This window comes from Erithacus rubecula (assembly GCF_903797595.1).
Source record: "Erithacus rubecula genome assembly, chromosome: 15".
In the NCBI taxonomy this organism is placed as follows: domain Eukaryota; kingdom Metazoa; phylum Chordata; class Aves; order Passeriformes; family Muscicapidae; genus Erithacus; species Erithacus rubecula.
Window position 1 is genome coordinate 8,092,111 of NC_136667.1, and position 25,673 is coordinate 8,117,783.

A 25,673-nucleotide genomic window follows, 5' to 3' on the forward strand; every position below is an offset into this window, starting at 1 on the left:
AGAGGCCTGACCACAGATGGTAGTCTCAGTGCTCTTTCCACACTGCAAGCACACTAATTAAGAATTTCTTCCCAAGTTCACTTTCAAATAATTTGTTCCATTTGAAGCATTTTACAGTTCAAAATTTCTGTATTGCTTTCTGTCCAAGCCCATTACTCTATTCAACTGCTTATCAAATACCTGTATCTTTAAATATGAAGAATGCAAGATTTAATGAGCAAATCTGTAATGAGACAGTGGTGGATTGTCTTAAATAAACAGGCTTGGTATGAAATGAATGCCTCAAACATCTTGCAGGGCTTTTTTTTTTTTGTTAACAATTATTCTTTAAGAAGAAAAGTGGCATCTCAGTGAAAATTAAGACTGTGGAAAGTGAAGAGGTATATTTAAAATGTCAGTAAATTGATGAATTTTCACTTCTCAAATAATTCCTTCCAGCCACTGCTGCAAACCAAAAGGGCTTTTTTATTCCTAACTATTTTTAGTCTATTCCTATACCTGTCAGCAGATGTAACTTTGTATATTCCCTTGCACTTGTTTTACAGTAGCTCTATTGATCTCTATTGATCTGCCTAATAATGAGTCCCAGAGAATTGTGCTGTTAAATCTTTTAGAAACAAAATCTTTCTGAACAGTTCAGCTATTAGGAATAATGACAATCCTCATAAACTATGTGCTTTCTTTCCTCAGCATCTTTAGAAACAGAGAAACTACCATGACAAAAGCAAGTTAAACCCCTTGACATCCTTCCTGTTCAGTAAATTAATTAACACCCAGGATTCTTGCTTTGCTTTGTTAAGACTCCTGCAACATTTCTTAAGTAAACACCTGAAAACAAAAGCAGGACATAGCCGAAAAGCAAATGATATGTAAATTATATATTCAATTCATATAGACCCAAACATGCAAAATTCATTCCACTCAACTAAGTTATTCATAAGAAGATTAACTTAACACTGCAGTCACTGTAATACATGGTACAGAATTAACAGATTTAGCATCTATTTTGATATTGTATTTTTAGCTTTTTTGACACTCTGTGGACCACACAAGTGAAAAAGAGCAGCCATGGTGCAAGCTAGAGAACTCTGGCAGCTGCTTGTACATAGACTGGCTAGATAAAGATCTTTACAGATCCGTGTCCAGGCAAAAACCAGCAGAGCACAATGTGCTTCCTTTCTCCCACAAATGCCTCTGCCACTTGCTTTTACACCAGCTGAGAGCTGGCAGCACAGCAGCTCCCAGGGATCAGGGGGATTTTGGCTTCTTAATGCTTCTAAAACTGTGCAAATTCAGAGGAGAAACCTACTCTGTAATCATGTAATCAAAACACAAAGGAGTGCTTTTCCTTCTTTCCATCTTCTCAAAGCACTAAGAGTGAACAAAGTTAGCTGGAAAAGAATGTAACAAATGAAATAAGAAATCAGCAGAGCAACATGTCATCTTAAGACTTAGAGCTCTGCATGCTCCACTTGCTGTCAGACAGTTGTGTGTGAAAATGGATAACAGATCTTTAAACACACTGCTCACAGCCCCAAGACACCTGACTGAGGTCTCAATCTTTCCTCTTCTAAGTCACATAAGGAATCCTCTAAACTCAGGAATTTGGCATGAACAAGCCATAAACATATGTAGGTTTATATGGTTGCAGTAACACCAACCTCCTAAAAAAGGAATCTTTGAACAACTCAACTTTGAATCACAATGACAGACACTTTAATAAATTCCCAGTCAGAGCTTCATGGGGAGATGGTCTTAAAGGCTTCTGCCAAAGCCACCCCATCTCCTGGGCACAAGAGCTGTGTGTATTTTGGCTTGTACCATCAAATTTGATTTTAATATCATAAGACAACTCAGAAATATTTTTTTTTTAGATAAAACATTTTATTATCAGAGTAATGCCATATATTTGCTAAACACACACTATATAGCAAGAAATTATTTGTTAATACCAAGGTAGAGAAAGATTAACTGCATCACTTATTATGCAATCAAGAACTATTTCTATACTGATCTCAATGTAAAAAAACCTAAAACACAAATAAAAAGTTTTTTTTTTTTTTTTCCTAGTTTTGTTTTTCCAAAAATGAAGCATGAAATGAACAATAAAAAAAGTAAAAATCAGTCATTATTTTCTAGGTCAGCCCAGAGATGAAATGATTATCTGACTTGGTAAAACAACTGAGTGAAACTGTTTTGGACTATTTCTCCAGTCCTCTGGGATGCTCTTTTGTCCTCCTGTCAACCCTCCCCTATCTCTAGTTCTGTTTCTCCACCACAAGCAAATACAGAAAACAAACAAAAAAGCAAATTCCAGTTTCTGCTTCTCTCTGATCTTGACAGGATTGGTTTTAGATCTTTGTCACATTCCACAGAAAAACAGAAAACACAAAATATGTTCCTGCCCCTTAAGAAGAACAAGGCAGACTCTGGACCATGTTTGAAGCCTGAAGGAGCTCTTTTATCCACTGTCAATAAGAATTGTGCATACCTGTTTTTACTAAAACTTCTTCTAAGATCTGAAAGCTGAAAGGTGAATATTGAAGTTTGCAGTAAGGCCAAATAAGCTGCTCAATAGTTAGGCCACTGGCTAGAGGCCTAGGGAGAGTTTGCATCATATTGTTAAGGATAACCAATCTTTAAGGATAAAGACAGTAGATAATTAGTAATCTCCTCTATTTATAGAGGAAGGACAGCTATTTCTTTAAAGATTAGCTTTCCAATAGAAAACTAAAATAACCTCTGCAGAACAAGTAGATGGATTAAACTCCATTTCTTTTGTAGCTTTAGTGGCATATTCATACTTGCATAACTACTGAAAAATCAGGCATACTGAGTGATTTGATTCCAGGGGCTAAATGGCATGTAAAATACAGAAATTTTCCTTTAATATCTAATAAAATACCAAAGAATGTCAATTGTTCAAAATTCCTAGGAGTTTAACAAGATTTCAATGCAATATTCCAGCAGGTGACCTTACATAAAACTTTCTCCCATGTTACACTGTACAATCAAATGGTTCCCAGTGCTCCAAGGCTCTGGCACATTTCAGAGGCCAGCACAGCCTTCCTGCCCCAAGCTGATGGAGGCATCCACAAGATGAAGCTGCTCCCTGAGACTCTTCAAGCTTTATCTACTTGCCAAGTTAAATCAAGAGGGAAATCAATGAACTTCACTGCAAAAGAAGTTAAGGTTCCATCATATGAATATGGTTTAGTGGCAACAACCAAACCCATTAACATATCAGAAAAAAAAAGCACCATATGTAAATTTACTGATCTTAAGGGAGAACTAATGGATTACATTCCAGCATATAAAGATGCAAGATTTGTATTTCCCTCTAGAGACACTCCAAAATCCTATTACTGAGCTACATCTCCATGGGGAGAAGGGGGTTTGTTTTAATTTTTTTTTAATCAAACCTTCTTTTAATCAGCCAGAACAAAATGTTTTCACACAAACAACAACAACAATGAAGAGCTCCTTGCAGAACCAACAGAGTCCTGCTGGAACAGGGGAACTTGGAAGAGAAAATGAAGATAAAATGAAAAAGCAGGAAGCAAAGATGTGTACTCTGAGTGCCTTTGTTACACAGATGTACACAGGGACAGTGTGCTCCCAAAGGAAATCATTAGAAAGTTGACTTAAGTTAGACCAGGAGACTGAATTCAGCCTTTTGGGCTGATCCAAACTTCAGTGACTGTGTCCTGCTGTTTACTCAAGCAAGGTTTTAACTATGGCTCCAGATCCATTTAATATCCTCTTTTAGGGGCAATTGCTGTTCAGCTACAGGTGTTTGAGCCATGTGGAGGGGAACTAAATATGCAGATATGCACCTGTCTGCAGAATTTATCTGGCACTGGCTGCTTCCCACATCCACTGCCATGTTCCCTGTGCAAGCCCTTACAGACTCCTGAGTCAATTCAGGTGTATGAGAGAAAGCTGATCTTTGAGATTCACTAAGGTCAAAATAATTTATATTCTCACATTCAAGAATTCAAGCCCCATTTTTAAATACTTCACAGCATCCACAGTGCTTTCTGACATTGTCTGGCACCTGGTTTAAGAACAAGGATGTGTTTTTGTACTCATCTCAAGTAGGAACCCACAGAAATCTACAAACACAAACAGCTTTACTACTTCTTAAAATGTTTTGCCCTGATCCTGCTTGCCATTAATCACCATCCCACCTCTGAATTCTAGTCAGCTTTGCTATAAAGGAGGAAGAGAATCAAGCTCAAGACAGAGGCACAGTTTCAGTACTGAGTGAATAATCCCCACATGCAATGGATCTCTTGTGATTTAAGTTCATGGCACCACAGTCCTTAACAGCAACTCCAATTCTGCCTCTTAAAATTAGAAATCTATTTTCAAGTCACTGAAAAAAAAACCTCTGGAACCTCAATGCTGAGCAGTTCTTTCAGTATCACAATGCCCTACAGCTCCTCAAAGTTAGCACTAACTCTCTAACATTATTTTCTAACATGACAGAAAATGGAGCTGCTAGCTGAGATTCAGAGATGTGCATTCACAGAATAATGTATAACAAGAGTGAGAAAAGCATACAAGCATTTTAGTCAACAGCCCTTTCTAGTACACATTCACAATATCCTGAAATGCAATGCTTTACACTTACTTTTAAAGGAATCAGCATTTCTTTTATGAGAACATTTGTCTTAGGTTGAACATCAACTGGCCAATACAGCATCTATGTAGATGTATTTTTTACTCTACCAATAATGTATTAAGAAGAGCATCAGTGCTTTATATTTAATGTCCATTGTAACCAATTAGTATTGCCATCCCCTGATGTTATACAAGTTCATTCTCTTATATTGCCATGGCAGAAAATTCTATGGTAATAAATGAGAAGCTGCAAATTGATTTGCATGTAATAACACCACTAAACCTTTCTTACCACTTTCAATTTATCCCATCTGCTACCAGAGTGGAAGTTTAGGATCTATTATTCCCAGAAGGGGACTTACCCAGCTGGACATCTATAACAGTTGGCTGGTTCTCCATGGGGAACAATGGCTTTGGAGGTTTGTCTGTGAGTAAAGCTAGAAAAGAAAATGAGAAAATGTAATGGAAAAATTGAGACCAATGACTGCAAAAGAAAAGCTCTGTCATGTAAGCAATCAAATGTTTGTACACTTGATGGTGTGTAAACATTTATTACATACTATTGCTGTTACACAGCCAATGTGTTGTTACCACCTACCCTGTGGCCATGGTGATTCCCTGATTCAACAGAAATGACCTGTTTCAAGAATTTTATTTTTAGTTCAAACCAGCAAAACCAATTCAATTTCACACTTTTAACTTACATGTAATAAGTAGAACAAGAAGTTTAGACTCTCACAATGCAAATTAACACAATGAATTTGAACTGCCAGACAAATCTATCTCAGTGTGACCAGTCCCAACATGTCTTTATGCCTGTCCAAAACAATACACAGAAAACTTGCACAAAACTGTTCTTGAAGGACCCCAGCAGCTGCACAGTAGTTTAGACTCCCACCCCAGCAGGTGGGGTACCCAGACCCTCTCCTCCAAGCCTTACTGGGGACCCTGCCCCCTGTTGAGCAGAAATATCTCCATCTGAGAGCAGGAAACAGCACCCCAGCCTTGTCCTGCCAGGGCACTGCTCCTGCAAGCAGATTACACAGCTATTAAAAAGCATAGCTACAGGCACAGGTCTCACTCCTCTGTTTGAAAACTTAGGGCCAGACTGTGCAAATGGGTTTTGTAAATATGGCTTTGAAATAATGTAAATGTGGCTATTGAAATAATGACTGTGTATTCCTGAAAATGGGAGAAGTGTATTTAATTAAATACAGCATCTTGCACCACACGAAATTAAACATTTGAAAATTACCTTCAAACTTTTCCTGTTAAAACTCATCACTTAAAATTATTTGACCCGACTTTGTAAAATAAACAACTGTCAACCTACAAAACAATTCTATATCCCCAACGGCCTCAGAGTTTCAGTTTCTGCTGTACTAACAGCAGTTTTTTTCCTTAGCATTTTCTTCAATTTTTCCACCTTTTCTAGCTACCCTTTTGCTTTCCTTTTATTATTATTTTTATTTTCTGGTATCAAATTGTACTTTGCTTATCGTAGAACATGGAAAAAAGTTGCTGGAGCAGCTTCATCCATGCTGTGCCAGTGTGCTTTGGCTTTCCTTACTTAATATTTTCCTCATATCCCATTCCCACCTACACCCTTTGTAGCCCAATCTGACCAGGGCTTCCCCCTGTTTTCTTCAGCTTTACTTGCAGCATTTGGAAGTTTTCTAAATGTGCTCCTGCATGTCACATTTTAAATGGTTGTGTTCTGACATATTCTCCTTGGAAAGTAATCACTATAATGAACTGGCAGAGCTCTTTCCATAGGCTCAAAATGGCTCAAAGAGATTTTGAGATGAGAAGGCAAAAAACTGCTGGGTCTTCAATGTCAGATGTTTACTGAAAACAAAGGCTATTCTTGTTTTAGAGGTTAGACATCAGATTCGCTTATTCACCTTATGAAATTCACTTTTGGTCCTTCTTAAACAGAAGGACAATACAAGGTGTTTTCAACTACAAGGGGCTCTAGACTTACAGGATCGCTGTACTTGACAGAAGTGCAAAAACAACGTTTATTCAGATTCCCATTCCTCTACAAGAAGTTTCTTTAATTCTAGGAACAGTTTATAGACATGTGACACTGATTTCCAGCCTTGCTCAAGGCAAAGAACAAAAAGCTATTGCTGTTACTGTATCAATATGTATTTAACAAAGCCAAAAGTATAAACTCTTTCTTGACTGCCCACAAAACTACATGAAATTAAAACAATTAAATGTACTGAAAATGCTCTTCCTATTATCAAAAGGGCAGTAATTCTGCTATGAAACTGAATCCACCTCATGAGCTGTCAAGGGAAGAGCTAGGATACAGCTAGATTTTTTTTCTCTTCCAAATGCTGTGGAAGTTGGCATGTCCCTGGGCTGCTCTGAGCAACAACACTTTCACAGTGAAGCCACTAGAACAAGGATGACATCAGCTTCCCAAAGCAGCAATTCCTGTGGCCACCTAGACAGACCCACCTGTGGAAGGTGCTGGGTCTGACAGGGCAGCAGCCTAAGGGCTGCCTTCCCTTTCCTCACCATCCCAGGATTTCATCCTGTGACCAGGCTAGGACTGCCTTGGCTGGATTTGTTTATGGAAGTGCTACCAGACAGATACAGCTCAGAACTGAGACTGAGGGGAGCCTTCTGTAGCTTGTCCCAGGAGAACAGCACTCACCCAGGGCATGGCTGGAAGTCACAGGTGTTGGATGACAAGCTGCAAAGACATTTCTTTACCCAGAGGCACCTGGAGCACCACCTTGGGAGGCAATGCATATGCCTCCCAAAAGAGGCTGGTGAACATGGCCAGAGGCTGTTTAGCAGCCAGACTGCTCAGGAAATGTCTGAAGTGTTGTTTCCTCCTGTGCTTATATTCACCCCATTCAAAAGTCACACCAACTTTAGAATAATAATCACATTGCTGTGATTTCAACAACACTTGTCATTCTGTTTGTCCATAAGAGTTTTAAAGAGACAGTGTTGTATAAATCAATACTCTGATGTGATCCTCTGCAGCTGTTCATACAAGTGCATTTTCTTTCCCAGCACACATGATGCTTTTATTCTCTCTTTGTCATAGTCACAAGAAGTATGCTGTTGCACCAGAAATACTGCACAAAAGCAGAGAAGAGACCTGTGAAAGATTTGGTCTCTCCAGTTAGTTCCACAGTGATCTTTGTCAGATAAAGCAGAGCATGATGTGCCACACAGGTCAACGTTTAGCTCACAGGACCAACTAAAGAAGAAAACTGCCTTAAAGGAGTGGCTAATGCTTTTAAGTGCAGGTGAAGCCTCAGAGCCTGGAGGCTCGTTTTTTTTCCTCACCACAGCCCTACAGTTTCAAAAATGTGTCATTCCATATTCATACACACTAATGAGTTCTCTTGAAAAAGCAAAAGCCAGTTGAAAACAAACAGCCTTAGGGAAGAGCAGTAATAACCAGCTAGAAAAGCTATCAGCCTTCTCAGTAAGCCCCAGTTCCTTCACAGTTTGTTATTTGACACAGCTCCATTTCCCCACACTGTTTCCTGCCTTCCCTCTGAAGCAGCTTCACAGTACCCACCCCACTCCAGTCAGACTTACACAGCATCCACAGTGACAGACAGGGAGCCCAAACTGCTGCTAGGATGAACTCAAGTCTCTTACTGCATATTTTGAATGCTCAGCTAAGCACAACTTCTGAATTGAATGCAGATCCCCCACCCTGCTCCATGCAAAAGGGCATGCCACCTGCCAACAGGCATCACCTGTGCCCCTGCTCCAGTGTGAAGCCAGTCATGCACTGAAACCCAGCTGCTTGTGATTTGAAGAGCCTCTTTCTTGTGGCTCAGCACAGCTGGAGTGTTTTCCAGGCCAGAAGGGAGCTAAAATGTTAAGTCCCATATGGTTAGGAACTGGTCAAATACTGGGGAACAGCTTTCTTCTTCCTTGTGGTGGATAATGACTTTCCTCTTCTTGTGATAAGCACCCCAAGTACATTTGCTGTTCTATAATTTTGCTGTTGATGTGCCTCCTGGACATTTGCTCATGTAATTTGCAGTGATGAAATGAAAAAAATATCTAAATATGAAACAGAATGCAGGGAACCTAACAAAATTGTTTCAAAGCTTCTATGAGACAATTGCATGCCAACCTACTTCCTTCAATCAAAGGATCTGGCATTTTCCCACCATTAATTAACACAGAGCCTCTGGTATCATTCAATCAAGAATCTGGCTAACCTTTTGACAGCAGAACAGATCTGTTTGAATAGCATCCTTTGGAGCAAGTAACTGCATGCCAAATCCTTAATCTGAAACTAGCTCATACCTAAAGTTAAGCTTTTGTTCACCCTCAGTTCAAATACATATGCTTCCAGACATGCCTTAGATCTACTTTGGCAAAGACAAATCTTGGCAGTGACACTGCAACTCGCACACCATAGATGACAATGGAGCTAAATACTCACAAAACTCTCAGTCAATATACTAACCAGAGGGCACATGTTGCTAAGAGAGGCTCAGCATTATACCTTTTAAAAAGATGTGTACCCAACTCCCTTTGTCTCACCTGAATCCCAGCTTGTGCCAAGAAATTTCTCAGTGGCTGGCAGTGAAATGCTGCAGGACTGACCTGCTACTGCTTTATCTTTCATGTTGCTGCTAACAATGAAGTCAATTGTACAGGTGTAAATGTAAATGTGACAGCTGTAGTTTGGCTGACAGAGAACAGAACTGTTCACTTGAAGAGTTAAAAGCTTGTTTAAAAAGCCAAGGGCTCTCACCTGGGCTTTGTGGACCAAACCTCTAATACACTATAACCAGCAAGTCCTGCTACCAGATCAGAATCATTGCTTTTCATTTTTTTGGCACAGCAGAAAATTAACACACAAGGTGAAAAGTGGTAGGAAACCACATGAAGCAATTCATTCATAAAAATGCAGTTTTGTGAGGCTGGTATTTATACAGGGCCCCTGGTTCCTGATTAGCTCTACTGTAGTGTGCTCCACAGTCAGTCAAAACACACTTCTCCATCAGTTGCCTATTGTGCTATTTCCTTCCTCTCTGTTTAAGCTGACAAAATGATTGCACCTCCATTTGTCATTTGCTCTAACAGAAATAAAAGTACTGCAATGAGATGTTGTCTAAGGATAAATATCTCTGTCTTTGAAAATTCACACTGAACACTTATTCTCAAAAAACTCCAACTTAGTAAACTCAGAATTTGTGTGGAAGTCAGGAGTCATTAGTCAATTACAAAGTGTTTTTCTCTATTTATTACTGTTCAAGCAGGAAATGCTTCTTTTGGGAAAATGCTGTGGAATGATTCAGCAGCTGGATGCCTCCCCCTCTGCTGCTCCCACCCTACCTAGGATCAAGGGTGCCTTAATGCACTCTTAGCACTGCCTCTGTGGGACAATTTTCTGCAAGAAGAAGTTTAGCATTTTTATATTAGCAGTAAATAATTGGAATTCATCACATGAATTCTTTTTATGATGTAGAAAGAAGAACAACACAATCACAGCTTTAAGGAAGATGTTGTGTCCGTGCTGAAATGCAGCTCCAAGGGAAATTAATTTTGAGGCACTCAGATGATCTTGGCTCATCACTGGTGGTTTGATTTTCACACATTAAGTCCTCAATGACGTGGAAAAGACCCTTGTTCCACAGGTCATGCCACTGGCACTGAGAAGAAGCTGGCCATGACTGCAGCTCCCTTGACTTAGAGAGCAGTCAAAATTCTGAACAACAGGCTGTGCCTGTCCTGTCCTTACAGCTGCTCCAACAGCTTCTGCTGCAGGTGTGACCTTGTAACCATGGTGGATATTTAGAACTAATAAGAGCAGTTAAACATTCCATGGGCAAAATCATTCTGAATAAAGAGTCTTGCTGCCAGTCTCCTCATCTAAGATGTCTCCATCTATTGCACATGGGATGCTGTCAGAGGGCACAGAGAGAGCCAAATGGCTTTGGAGAGAAGGTACTACATTAATTCTGCTGAATTCATGAAAATGTTAAGAAAAGTAGAGATTAACTAGATTTTTGGGTTGGGATCTTCTGTTTTTCAGGTTTGTGCTGGACCTTCTTCCACCTTCTCACAAGGCAATTGAGTCATGTAGATTGCAGAAAATAAACTGGTGAGATTGGTGGAACTTATGCAATAGAGTATGGCTCAGGACTCTGGTGAAGTGGAGTAGAAACAATAGCACAGATTGCACATTACTGAAGCACAGATGGCAAAATCCCACAAGGTGCCTATCACAAAGTAATTACAACAGGGCTGAACACTTAGCACGACTGCAATCTAAGTGTTAAATGCCTGTGGCATTGACTGTTGTGCATCTCCTGATGTGAAACATTCAGTGGCACTGATGGTAGGGGTCACCATTGGTGCTGTGACTACAGTCATTGCAGGGTGGGTGCTGGAAAGTAGAAGAATTCTGTGTTAGCAGGGCTTTCACTGTGTGATGTTATTAAGCTTCCTTACTCCTACAGTTGCCAACACACCTTTCTTTTCACTGCATTTCTAAATTTCACAGATTGTGTTAGATTATGCAAAGTTTTTTCCCAACCAATATGATTCTGTGATAATTTTATTCCTTTCCTAAATGTGGATCATGCAGCTTGCTTGTAAGAATCAAGCATGAAGTAGAGAAAAAGTGTAATAAATTCTTACTAAATGTAAATTACATTTTCCTTCAATGTAATTCATGAAAATCTCAAATGGAGTGTGCTTTATTTAATGAACAGAGTGTATTTAGCACAAAGGACACATAATTTCATCTGCACTCAAAATGTTTCTCTTGGACTCTGAGCAGAAATAAGAGGCTTGAAATTACCCTCTATTTCAAGGAGATCTGCAAAGGACATTTTATGACATTTTATGGTTTGGCTGTTTTAGGTTTTTTTTCTTTCCGTCTTATAAAAAAATGAAGTGGTGACAGATGAAGCCAGATCCCTTCATCCACCTTAAAGGAACAGCTGGAGTCTTTGCATGCAAATGAAAACCATCATTCTTGTCAACCTGAAGCCAGGCTACCAAAAGCCTGAAGTCCACAACCCATTAATATTCCATGATCAATCTGACCACTCGTGCACAGTGTGCTATTGCACCACAGCACAACTGCAGACACATGAATTATCATGGAGTGGATTTTATGCACTGTTTGAACAAAACTCAAAACAATGCATTATTCTCTAAAATTAAAGAACTAGTATTAGGTACAGAGAGTGTATTGATAGAGAATTATTGTGGATGATGATGAATACCAGATAAACTAAGTTTTAAGCACCTGTGGTACCATATGTAGGCAAAACAAGGGGTGAGGAAAAATCATCTCCCAGCTCAAGCAGCTTTCAGCCAGTGCTCACACAACCTGCTGAAGGAGGAGCCAGTGCCATTTTGCCACCTCTCTTTGTGTTTTCAGGCAATGCCATGGCTCACCTGTGCCCTGAGACAGACCAAACATCCCTGGACACCTTTTCAGAGAAAAGGACAACTACTGAAGAATGACATTAGAAATGCATTTCACTTAAGTCTCAAAGGCAGTAGCAACCACTTAAAACTTGTACTTAGAACAATTTTAGATGTTGCACAGTGTAACAGCTCAGCCTGCTTTTTTCAGCAGGGTCATTACGATTGCAAAGCTGCCGCATCACAAACAATTTTTAGATGGAATTTCAACTGTAAGTCTTTTAGATTAATTATAGTCACAAGTAAGAAACATGAAACTTCAGTTAAGTCATCTCTTGCCAATTGATTTTGCTCTGTTGGGGGCTAATGAGAAGGTTTCATCTGCCCTATCCAGTCTGTTAATTCTGATGCATTCTTTGGAATAGCACCCTGGCTTCCTAAGCTTGTTACAATCATGAAAAATGTTACTGTACTTGACAAGAAAAACCTTTTCAAAAAATGTTTATGCAATATTTATGTAGGTTCTTTGTCTCTAAGTTGCTTTCAAAAGCAAAATATATTCTGCCAGATTTGTCTGTTATATTTTCATTTTTTCCACTTTTTCCAGAAGTTTTGAACTGTATACTCACTAAACACATGGAGATCATTAATTTAAAAAATTGAGGTGAATCATGTCATTGTGGGTTGATGAGCAGGAAAGTTAATAAAAGCCAGCATAATACAGACACATAATGAACCCATAGATACACTTGCTATTGTTTATCCTGCCTCATGACCAAACATCAAGAAAATGTAAATCTTCTGATGAAAGACAAAGCTTTAAAAAATGAAGGAGATAGGTATCCCAGGAAATGTGTCTTTTTATTTGAGGCAAAGAATTTAAAAGAATTAACAAAAAAGGTAACATCCATAGAAATCTCTGGCGGGGCGACCCATTTTCAGAGTCAGCTCTGCTGCCTTCTACAACTTACATCAGAGTTTCTAGCAGCTGATGGGAAGCAGAAAAACCCCTGGTGATCAGCCTGGGACCTAAACCTTTCAGAATCAGCTACTATCAAACAAAGGGAAGTGTCTCTGATCCAGGAATGCAATTTCTTTTTCACAAAAATACACCAAACGTGAGCAAAGCACTGCTTCAGGTTTGCAGAAGCAAGTATTCAACAGTAAATGTGATATTTTAAGACTACCACATTACTTGAAAATGTTTACTGGTCAGTGGGGATGCAAAGAATTGCAGGCAAACCTCCAAGAGGAATGTGACTAAAGGCTGCACAGAGATCCATTCATAAAAAACTCTGAATTTTCATTCCAGTGCCCACTGGTGCATCTCTGGGCAGCCCCATTAACAACCCAGTGAGTGACATCCAGCACAGCTGAGAGGAACAAATGAACTTCCCAGAGAAACTGTTCAAAGGCCTAAGGCAATGCTAAAGGCAATGGAAAACAATAAAAACATGGCCAAAAAAGGTCCTTGGGACTTCACTTGTTTGGAATCGATGTGACCATTGTGAAGCAGGTTGTCAACACACCAGACATTTTATCAGAGGAGTATAAAATAAACTTGTCAGAGCGAGCCATGGACTGCACCTGTCCCACAGGTCAATTTGAGCACATATATACTGTTTGCAGCAGAAACTGCAGAGAGGCCCAGCTTCCAAATCCTCTGAAATGTGAGATTAAACAGTCCCACAGGCACTTCAAATGGCTGCAGATAAGGATTTAATCCTTCAGTATATTTCCTCCATCCTTTATTAAAAGATGAAGATAATCTTTAAATCAAGAGAAAAATAGAAAAAAAAATTGAAAGAGCCAAAAATCATCAAGTGGAAAAGGAGGAGAGGCACCAACTCTATTTTTATTAACAAATCCTCTCAGCTAGGATTATACAGCCAAAGTTGCAGGAGGGGGAAGCTGTTCCCCCAGCCTTGGTGACAAAGGCAGCACAAGCTCCTGTGAGCAGAGCATGGATGTGACACTAATGGGCTGCCCCAATACCCAGATACTCCACCTGCCTCCTCCTGAGCTCCTTGCACACAAACAGATTCCTGAGAGGGGTTTTCCATCCTCCTGTGAGTCCTCCACCAAGAGCCAGGACAGACATCAGCACTGCTCTGTCCCTCAGCCACCTGGACAGCATTGGTGAAGCCCCTCAAAACAGAGATCTCTTTCCTCAGATTCTGCATTGATGCTCTCAGAGGAACATCCCTTACCCATCTTTTAAGTTTTCTCCTGCTTTTTTCCCAGCAGACTGATTAAAGTTTTGTACCAGGAATATTATTTCTGAGAAATTCCTCATGAAATTGTGTCAGCTTTTCATAGCAAACCTGCTTGACTCTTTGTTTTCCTGTTCAAAGTGTCTTCTGTTTGTCATGTGTTGAAGCAATTCAAGATTTTGCTTTGACATTTTCAACAAGAGAACAAGACAATTCAATCTGCTCTGGGTAGTAACTGCCATTACATTTAAAATACATAATTCAATTGAAAGTCAACATACTATTTTGGCTGCCATTTTATAACTTTTGTATGATTATATAGTGTTACTGTCCCAGCTCATGGAACAATTTTAAAGCCAGAAAGACAGTTAAAGAAGACTCCCTCCAATTTTCCAGTCAGGCCACCCTGAAACTTCTGTTTCTTTCTGGAACAGCATGCCCACACAGCATTTGTCAGACATGCTTTTATTACAGGAGTTTTGAGAAATTTGGGTTTTTTCCAATGCAAAATGAAAGAAAAATCTGAGGAAAAACAGTTAAAAAAACACCAAAAAATTCCTTCAAAATAAAAACTATAATTTTCTTACCATACTTCAGTCCCTAAGGATGGGAAGACTGGTGGATGGAGAGGCTGTCTGAGCACAAATTCAGCAGTGGCAGGGCAGGAAAGGTAAAAGGTGCATTACTTATCATGTTCTTCATGCAGTCAGTGTCAAAACCTGCCCAGGCACATGTGATTGTTTTACCTACCACCTACTCCCATTTGAATTTTTTTTTTTCCATTTTGTTGTCTGCTTTAAAATGGATTATCCACCACGTTCAGTTCTCTCTAATCAGCAGATACATGTCCATCAACTCCTTCTGATGTACAACACCTATCAAACCCCTTTTTATTTATTACAGGGAAAAAGGTAGCCAGCAAGTGTTTTACTTCAATTCTAAGGTCTGGTTTCTAGCCTTGTAAGGCAAGGGCTTAAACTGAAAGATGTGAGATGTATAGATAAAGAGGATGAGTTTCTCAGGAGGTGAACAATATCTGGATTAATAATTACAGAACATAGTATTTTAACAGGGCAGTATGGAGATAATCTAAATACAGAATTAGAGATGGGAAATGTTAGCACTTTGTCTCACAGATTTCAATTAGTAAATAAAGAAAATCTTTGTGTTTCAGCACACTTTTAATACAGGCACTATATAAGGATCTATTACTTATCTACAAACTATGTGACAACAATGCTTTTTAGAGAACCAGTGGTTTAAATACAGGAAGGAAGAGCTGGAGTTTGTTTGTTTAGTTGCTGCATTGGGTTTTATTTTTTAATCAGTAAAAGCATCGTGGCATCATAAAAGGGCTGGATCACAACAGCAAAAGCACAGTGCAGCAGTACTGTGAGACCTTTAGGGCAGAATGTCTGTCCTAATCTGTTATTACTCTCAGATTGTGACTAAAGACACCTTTTGTACCATGCTTTTGTTGTCTGGTGCCCATCCTGTGATGGGTCTCCATGCATGCATTACTGGTATCACAACCAGGGAGCATTCAAATGCAACTGCAGGATTGGGGGCACTTCAGCAAATACACCAGAGCAAGCCAGAGACCTCCCCCAGCCCTGGGTATTATCCTGCAATGATGTGCTTCCTTACCAAGGTGCTGTAAAGGGATCTAACATACTGTACTGTGCTGTAAATTGGCAATTTTGGCTGAACACATTGTAGCACTATTTTTTAACTGCTGCAGAGATGACATTTAGGGAATTCTGAGTTGTTGCTGGAATGCTGCTTTTCTCCTTCTACATACTCCCAAGTTAGTATATATCTTTCTACTGGAAAATAAGCACCTTTCTGTTCTCTTAGTCTCATCTGAAGCTGCTTTAAAACAGTTAAAGTATCATTAACACCATGTACTGATATTAAAAGAAGCAGAAAACTGCAACACACTTTCCTATCAAAGCAATGGAGCCTTAAGCTTTTGCATCTATGAATGATGAGCAACATTACTTCAAATGACATCTTTTGTCAGAGTTGCTTGAGCTAAAGACAGAGTGAATCCATTTGTATAAATTTTGGCTTTGCTGCTGAAAATTACAAAAATATGTTGCTATCCTTAAGTCCCCAACCATTAATAAAGCTAAAATATGCCATCTTTTCCCAGGAAGAATTAGCAAGTCCTTAGAACACTATCATAAATCACAACTAACTCACTAAATACACAATTCCAGCAGCAACAGAGGAACACACAGTACAGGGTGTCGTCTGTGACTACATCACCATCAAACATCTCCATCTTTCAATGGGACCTGTAAGTCAAGATATCCCAGGTCTGTGATATAAGTGGTTTATAACTGAATTCCTGTTCCCCTGGGATTAGTCCTTTGCCTGATTTCCATTTGATAGATCCAAAGTTGATATTTTTATTCGAAAAAAAACCAACCTAATATTAATTTCACCCCTCAAGAAAATATTTGTCTGGATTCTATAGTTTAGTGTCATAGTTTAACCCCAGCTGGCAATTCACACTCACACAGCTACTTGCTTACTCCTCCCACGGTGGGACTGTGGAGAGGATCAGGAGAGTGAAAGTAAGAAAACTATGGCTGAGATAAAGACAGTTTCATGCATTAGGCAAAAGCCATGCTCACAAGAAATTTTAAAAAATAGGAATTATATTCCATGGGCAGGCAGGTGTTCAAACCTACACATTGACTAATTCATTAGAATTACATGGATTTTATACTGGCAGGATGTCCAAAATGATTACAATGTGTAGGCAAGGGGTCCAGTGTACTGTGCAAGAAGCTCCTGCCCATGGGCACTATCTTGTTTGACTCAGGTCATTGCCTTATCAGTTGTGTTCTCATCCTGTTGGGTCGTGGTTTGGAGCAATAAGCATTTCACTATGCAAGACTGAAGGTCACACTAACGAAAAGGAGCACTAATGGGGTGAAAATGAGCATCATGAGGACAATAAATCATACTTGGAATCCCATTTAATCGATCATTTTATAGCTGACCTTGCTTCCAGAGAAGTCAATGGCAAAGCTTCCATTTCTGTGGATATGAACAGGATTGGGTCCTTTAAAATACAGTCTGTTCTATGAATGTTGAAGGTAGCATATTTTACACTAGAATTTTCTTTATTACTTCTCAATACAAAACTTCACCAAGAAAACCAAATTGCTATATAAAAGCATCCCATAACACAGTACATTAATTTAACACATGATAAATTTTCCTGCTACGAGTATTAGGTGTTGTCACTTTCAATACACAGATATCTAACAGAGTATTTCCTTCCCCCATCTTCCTCCCCCATTATTTTCCTCCCAGATTTTACAAACATGCCTATTCCAAAACACCATCTGTCCACCTCTGGCAGTCTGATATTCTCTTTAATAATAAGTGAACTATCTCTGAAACAATGGGAGCTCTACCTGAGAGCCAAGTTCCCAGCAGCACAACACCCACAGCTCTGTGAGGACTTAGCAAGAGTATTTGCTCTTGGAATGGAAATGAACCAACAAGGATTATTCTGCAGCCATACTTTTTAGGGTAAAGAGCCTGATTTAACCTAGTCTGATGTGAGCCATGAGCTCAGGGTGGGGAGTCTCTGTGCTCACCTTGACACTGTGGCTGTGGCAGATGCTTTTCTTTGTGACTGACCTGGGCTGGCCAGGGCAGGCAAACTGGCTTGGAAGGAGCTTTGGCTGCATCTGAGGAAATTTGCTTATTCTCTTTTCTTTCATTATCATCTTAACTCAAGAGATGTCTCTTTTGTACACTGATGGCTGTTACTCACAATGAACAGGCTTTGATGAAGTGTTTTCAGAGAAGCACAGGTTTCTCCCTGGTTCTCACCCCTGCTCTGCCAACATATTTGAAAAATCTGGATCAGAATCAGTGGCATCCATCAGGGAATGCTCCAAATCTGCAGATTTGCACTATGGTGAGAGGAATGAGCACCAGAGTGTGCTCCTTCCACCCCTCTAATGGCACAAGCCCTGTTCCTCCTCTCTTGCATCTCCCGTGCCTCCCAGGACAATGAGTTACCAATCACAGGATGAAATGTCTCCTTTGGGAAAGAAGCAATCCTAGCTGGGAAGAGGAGAGGCACGTACAGTACCAGCACAAGCCACAGGCACATGGATGTGGGGATGGAGAACTTCCTTGAGGGACTTTGCATGGGAACAGAGACATGAGGTGTGGGCTGTGATGAGGTGTGCTGGTGGGAACAAGCTCTCCACCCTGAGTGAAGCAGTGCTTTACTCAGACCCCCACAAAGCCCTGGTCTCAACTGATGTGTTTTGAACTGCTGAAGGGGAAGAATGGTCTTTAAAAGCAGGCAAAATCCCTCAGACTGGGGAACTTTCCAGTCTGAGTCCCTCTAGTGCAGTAAATTTCATCAGGAGATGTTTGTTTCCTTTGGGAGATGATGCTGCAGTCCCATGTGAGCACACTCAGGGCAAGCAGAATCTTTGGGCTGGTTATCATCAGGCTGCTATTTATTTGATCCTTTATGGTTTTTGTCTCTTGGTTTTCTGTGGTCTTAGTGCTGGCACAGCAGCCTGTCACTGAGGGGAGTGAACCTGGCATCTGATTCCAAGTTCCTAAATTTTGGGGGCAATAGTTTGGCAGTAAGGTGTCTGATTCTTGGAGTTCTTTTTTGCTGGTACTTTTGGTAAGCACATTTTTAAATTTGTAACTTGTATTATAAATTTTGAATATATTACATCTTTTCCCAAATGTCACACATCTCATATATTACATAGGCAATAATTAATTCATTTTCACTTCTTCATATTGTTTATTTTTTAAAATATGACAGTGAGAAGAAGCAGAAACTATGAGACTCCAATTATATTTTCACACGGTTTGAACACTGAGAAGTTCTCAAATATCCAAGATAGGAGCCCCATTAATTTTTTCAGACAAATGGTTTATGAAGGAAATGTGTTATTGGTTGCCTGAAACTGTTTGTACATTAATATCAAATTCAGTTTTAGATAACAAAATAAAACAAAAACAGAAGAACAAAGAAACAAACAAAAATAAAACCCAACAAAAAGAAAGAGTAATATCTCCACAAATATAACCCCTTGGTCTGACATTTTGCTGTATAAAACATACTTATGCATTTCTTCAGAAAATTAAGACAATGTCTTTAAAGGTTACTTAACTTCATCCAAGCTAAAACAAATGTGCTGTGGAGGTTTCATAAAAAAAGCAAATAACAAAATATTACTTTTTCCTCCAAAATATTATACTTAACTATTATGCAGCATCAAGCAAAGGCTTGACTTCCTTTTCCAAGGCTCTTAAAACTCTGTACAGCTGACTTTCTTCATAATCTCCCAAATGTGTCCTTTTATACCTTGCCATTAATTTGATTAATCTGCGTGTAGGATTTCAGGATATTGAATTTCCCCTGGTTCTGCATAATTTCATGTGATGCTTTCATTATTACATTAAGCAACTGAATTGACTGCAATGACTCTTACATTTTCAGGTTTCAGATTCAGGCACATAAAACTTCCTCATTTAAACTCATTTAAAGTTCTGAAAGCTTCTTTCACAGCTGCAGCAGGTAGAGCCCTAACTGTTGCCTTTTTCTAATAAACCTGTTCAGTCATCCACATGTGCAACCTGTTTTATACCAATGTTTAAGGTAAAGGGGTGTTCTTCTAACTCTGTGTTAAAGCCATGACCAGGAAAGCAGGGGTAAGGACAGCTACAGTAGTGTTCTGAAAATAAAATGAAGAGAAGCACATCCTGCTTAGTTCTGCTTCTGAACACATGCACAGGGTTGCTCCACACTGGTACCTGGTCAAATGAAATTATAGCTACAAATCAGGTTTTCTCTCTGTTCTAACCTTATCCAAACCCTAAACTTATTCTTTGGTTGAGCCCTAGCTGTAAGACCTGCAGTCGTTGCTTTTGTTAGATGTTTAGCACGGGCATAAATCAGTTCTCTGTTCTGAAAAAGCCTTGCTGGGCTGGACATGCACCTCCATTAATACAGTGCTGAGTTAGTCTGAGGCTGCCCTTCATTCTCAGCCTCTCAGTGCACGCTGCTCACTTAGCAGGACCTCGCCCCAGGCTCAGCCCACCCCTCCAAGTCCCCATGGCATTTTTAATTAAGTGCTACTACACAACCGAAAATTAGCACACTTTCCAGCTACTCAAAAGCCAGGGAAATCGACACATCACTAACTGCCAGGGAAGACTTGCTAAAAGGTTTCCCCAGTGCCAATTATTGCTGCCTCAATGATCACTGATTCTTTGAAAAAATCATTACATATACACAAAGTCAACAGTCTGTGAGCAGAGCAGAGTCACAGCAGCAGCTGGAAAACACCAGTTACTTTGCACTTGCATACTCTCAACATTCCTCTTGCTTACATGATCCACAATTAAATTTTGCTACCTGCCTCTAATTTTGCTTCCTGAATGCAGACAAATCAAACAAGTATAATTTAATACACAATTTACACTTTGCTTTTAAAATTTTGACCCCAAGTATGATGAGCTTGGGTGGAATTTAGTGGTTTAAAGGGTACTTTTGAGCTATTTCAAATGAAAATGACAGTTTTGTATGTGGGAACTTGGGGTATCTGCCTGTGGTTACAATCCTTGAACAGAACATCTTTAAACTCCAACAACCTGGAAATGCTTCTTAAAATGAATAATTTTGAAAACTGGACAAAATGCACACAAATTAGGTAAAGATATCACAATTTTTGAAATTATTTTTAATATTAAATATGAAATAACTTATAATAATGATAATGACAATGATAATGATGACAATAATAATAATAGTAGTAATAATAATAATAATAATAACAATAGAGTTTATTGTCATTATTACTATTATTATTAAACTCAAACCATGTAACTCTGCAGCAAGAATGATCATAAGCCCAATGCATGTTTTTGTGGTTTTATTCTCATGATTCTTTGCTTAGAAGGATGGAAAAGCAATTTGGAAAATCTGCACTCTGTCCAAACATTACAGTTTATCCAAACCAGAAAATACATTAAATTAACAACTACCTTCTCCTCTGTCAGAGTGGATCATCTCAGTCACCCAGCCTCACAGAAATCTTTTATATTAATGTAATGCAACATCACCAACCCACACCACCCCAAACCAGCTGGTATAGGAAGGGTGGAGTGCCTCACAGTGTGTTTATCCTCTTACAACTAAATTTCATTTACTGATCTAGTGTCCATCTTCTGGCTGGAAATCCTCCCATATTTGAATTTCTGGTTCTTCAGGACAGCAGCTTTGTAGACCTTGCTCTCAATAAAAGAATATAAATAACTCTTGGCACAGGTAAGTCACACAAGCCCCAATGACCTGCTGTTCTGACACTTACACTGAACTGCTCTTGTACAGCAGATGGAGCTTTCTGTCTTTTAACACAGCCTCATCAGATACCTGTGTGCAAGGTCCAACAATTTCCCCAAACACACCATTATTCCACCAATTTGCAAGAAAAATGTATCTTTCTATCAACTGGTCTTCCAGCCAGCATAGGAAAAAGCCAACCCTCCTCCTGTTCCCATGTAAATGCACATTGCAGTGCCACTCCCTGCCAGAGCTCGGGGCTGGTCCCTCCCTGTCCCTTCAGGAGCATCCAGGAGACAGAGACAGCACCATCCCCACCACATGGACACTGTGTGCACCTGTCTGGTTCACCTGCCACCCTTCTGCTCCTGTTTTCTCTTTTTGAGTGACTGTCAGTGAGCCCTTCAATGTGAAAGCACCACACACACCATGAGAAAAGCACCTTCCCAGCAGTCACACCAGTACAGAGATGAATTTTTTTCAATATTAAGGCCTTTCAACAGACTGTTTTCAACAGCCTTATCCTGCCAGCAGCTGCCCTGGCCATGCACCAAGGAGCTACAGTGGCCCCACAGTGTGCTCTCACCCCTGAAGGTGCTCCAGGGTTTTGGGGTACACTCTAGGTGTGCCTGGCTTCCCTCTTGCTGCACACATCACTTTGTATCTGCTACTGTTAAAACATCTTCTGGTTTAATATATCCAGTTTGACAACTGGTCTGGATAATGCTCTGAATTTTTGATAAAGCAAGGCCTGTTTTGATCAATTGATGTTTCCTTAGAACACAGGAACATAAATAAAACAAATTTAATTTTTAATAATAGAATTAGCATGTAATGGAAAGCCCAGCAAGGCAGTAACAAAGCTATTATTGTAACCACTACCTTATAATCTTTATTGTCTTGGGAACTTTTAATAAATAATTCTTGCCTGTATAACAAATCTGTTTGGTTGCCCTTCAATTTTCACATGGTTTAACCTCCACTGTTTTGGGAGGGTGTTAGAAAGACCCTGCAGAATGTCTGGAAAGCTGACAGTACATTCAATATTATTTACTTAGGCACACGGTGTCCTGACCCACTTTCAGATTTCCACTAAGGAAAACACTCCCCATACCGTGTCACACAATGGGGACATGGGTAAGGAAGGACTGTGGCAACAGAACCATATTTGGAAAGTCATCTTCACTTAAAAGAACAATATTTCAGCCTGAGGACATTACCTGGCATTGAAACAAATGGTTATAATTGACCATGAATTCATTTAAGCTATGAAGAGGTATTTTAATGACCAGTAAAGAGAACATTCAGAATAGGCTTCGAAAGCATGAGCAAAACCCCCTCAATTTCATTTAAAACAGGACTGACTAGCTTATGAAGTCGAGTATTTGATGTTATTATAAAGAGAATGACTGTAACAGATGACCTGGGATGTCCCTGCCAAATGCTGTTCTTATTTATATCAATAAAGGAAAAAGAGCCTTGCAGCAGGAAAAGAATGAATTTGCAAACAATGGAAAACAGCATTTCATACTTTTACCACGTTGCCATTTGAAAGCAGACAAAATGTCTTGCTAAGTGCTAGAATCTCCTTTTCCATTAAAATGCTAATAGGAAGGTTAACTTCAGCTTAAACCGTTGTAAAAAATAGCAACATAAGCAAAAGAGTTTAGCTTGAGGTTTTACTCTGAGAAAGAAAAACGCCACAAGTTTAAGCTAAATGGGATTTCCACAGAGAAAGAAAATTCTCACAAACAGCAGGGGGGAAAAAAAACTCTCACAGCAAAGTGGGGAACAATTCTAACACCTGCATCTGTTTATGTGAGACAGTCATGGACTGATGTTTTGCTTTAAGAAACAAATTCTGTGGCAAAAGCTAATGTCTCCTGAGTGGAAGTGCATCACATGGGAGCCTTGCCTTTTGGATATTGTAAAATTAAATAAAATTCGTCAATCCCCTCTCCCCATGCTGTAAAGTGAGCACTGCACAGTCCCTGTGCTGATTTGCACAGTCCCTGCAGAGCAGTCCTTAACATGTGAGCAGGACTCACAGCACAATGGCTTGAGGAAGCTTTTGTGCACATCCCAAAGTATCTCAGGGATAAGGATCAAACTCTGTAATTATATACTTATGTGGGTGATACATGCAAATCTGCCTTCACTTTTTCATCTGAGAATTGGGACTTTTCTTTTGTGCTTGATTATGCTGCTGTTTGTTCACTGGCATATGGGGAACATGCAGCAAGTGAACATTTCAACTTAGCCAAAATTCAGTTGTGGCTCTCAAATGGCTTCATCCTTCCCCAGTGCAGACACAGACTTGGAAGATCCTTTTGTACAGACAGCTTCATCTACATTGAGCACAGGTCCCTTCTTGCCATTTTGACTAAGGACAGTGTTTGCAGGATAATGAGTGTCAGGCCATGGAGTGTGAGATTCATAATTTCAAAGTGCACAGAAGCAATATTCCAAATTTAATGGCAGTTTCAGAATTGAATACCATCACGGGATAGAAGAAGGCAAAAGTGAAAGGAGGGAACATCCTGGCCCCAACCATTTCCACTGCACAGCCCTGAATTGTGCATCCATACTGGTCAGCAGATAGTGGAATCCAATTCCAATTTATGAGCAATTGCATCAAGACCATGAGAAAACTTGTTTTTTTTAAGCAGTCCAGCCAGCAACCTCCAACACTCTTAGATTTACACAAAATCTAAAACTTGCCTCTAATACATCCTAAGTTCATTTGCAATGAGGTCTGCTTTAGAAGCTAACTTTTATTCTGAGACTAACAAAATGAGAAGAGAAAGGATTCCTTCTGAGGACTGCACTCAGTGTTTTCATTGTTTTCCAGGAATGGAGGTATCTGCATTCACTGATGTTAATCTTGAGAAATACAAATGGTAAAAGTATTCTCAAACTGGAGGACAAGATGCAGTGATCTTCACTGGAGCTGTATAAGCCTGAACCAAGTTTTTGTGCCAAGGATGTGTCACAAAAGTGGGTGAGATAATCATGACACATCCAAATCAGAGAAGACAATTGATCCAGCTCTGTGTAAATCTTTTCTATAGCACGAGGAGTGTCCCTGTAAACACAAACACATCTTGAGTTCAAGCAGTGCACATGCAGTAGAGAGGAAAATCAGCACTGTTCATATTGTGCATATGAAGGCTGCAAAACTGAAAAACCAAAGTGCATGTCCTGTTTCTTCTCATTTCTGTTCAAGTGCTATGCCAAAGGCAGTCTGTTTATCTTGGCTCCTCACTGTTCCTCCCACCATCCTGGGGAGGCACAGGCTGGGGAGGGAGGCATTCTCTGAAGCCACTCAAAATGACAAAGTTCAGTGCACTTTGCAGCACAAGGGCTCATGGCCCTGCAGAACAACAGGCAAGGCAGCTACAAAAGGCAGAGTAAAGCTACCCCATGGAAAAGATTTTGAGAAGTAAAGCTCACCCTGCTGAACTGAGGAAACTCATGTTGTTCAAATGTCTTTATTTTAACTCAAAGCATAAGACAAAAGTGAATTCCCTCATTAGCTTTTTTTTAGAATGATGGAAAAGGTGGAAGTCTGGAGAAATGTAATAACCAGCAACAGTTCTCCTGTTATATGTGAGAGTGGGAAACTTTATGTCAATTTATAAACTGACTTCTCCAATGATTTTTATGAATACCATAGTGCAAAACAGCATAAGACTAAAAATATTCTGAAGGTGTCATTCTCCTCCCTCCAACCAGCTCTCACAGACACAGGACAAAACCCAGAATGAAAATCACAATTTCAGAGGTGTCTTCTTTAAATGCTGCCTTTTCTAGTGAAACTGCAAACAAACAAATAAATAAATAAATCTCATTTAAAATATGCTTGACTTAAATTCAAAGAGACTATCCCACATCTGCTGTTAAACAATGACTTCCAAAAGATGACTGATGTGCTATCCAGCCAAATTTGGACTCACAATCTGTTTTGTTTTGTTTTGAAGGTTCACACAGAGCCTGTCTATTTCCATATACCTTTTAATATATCATGATTTTCTGCAAGAGAACTTCAGCTGTAGATTTCATAAAATAGTTTCACAGAGTCTGGAATCAAGGCATTAATG

The 25,673-nt window shown here is 39.6% G+C and overlaps 1 protein-coding gene across 6 annotated transcripts in view; it reads right to left on the reverse strand.

The window, feature by feature from the left end:
• IL1RAPL2 (interleukin 1 receptor accessory protein like 2) overlaps positions 1–25,673 on the reverse strand; it is a 359,275-nt gene that overhangs the window by 93,678 nt on the left and 239,924 nt on the right. For all 6 annotated transcript variants that reach the window (XM_079318894.1, XM_079318892.1, XM_079318890.1 and 3 more), the window contains one exon: positions 4,989–5,063. In XM_079318894.1, coding sequence (XP_079175020.1) covers positions 4,989–5,063 — 75 coding nt within the window. The remainder of the gene's footprint in view (positions 1–4,988; positions 5,064–25,673) is intronic.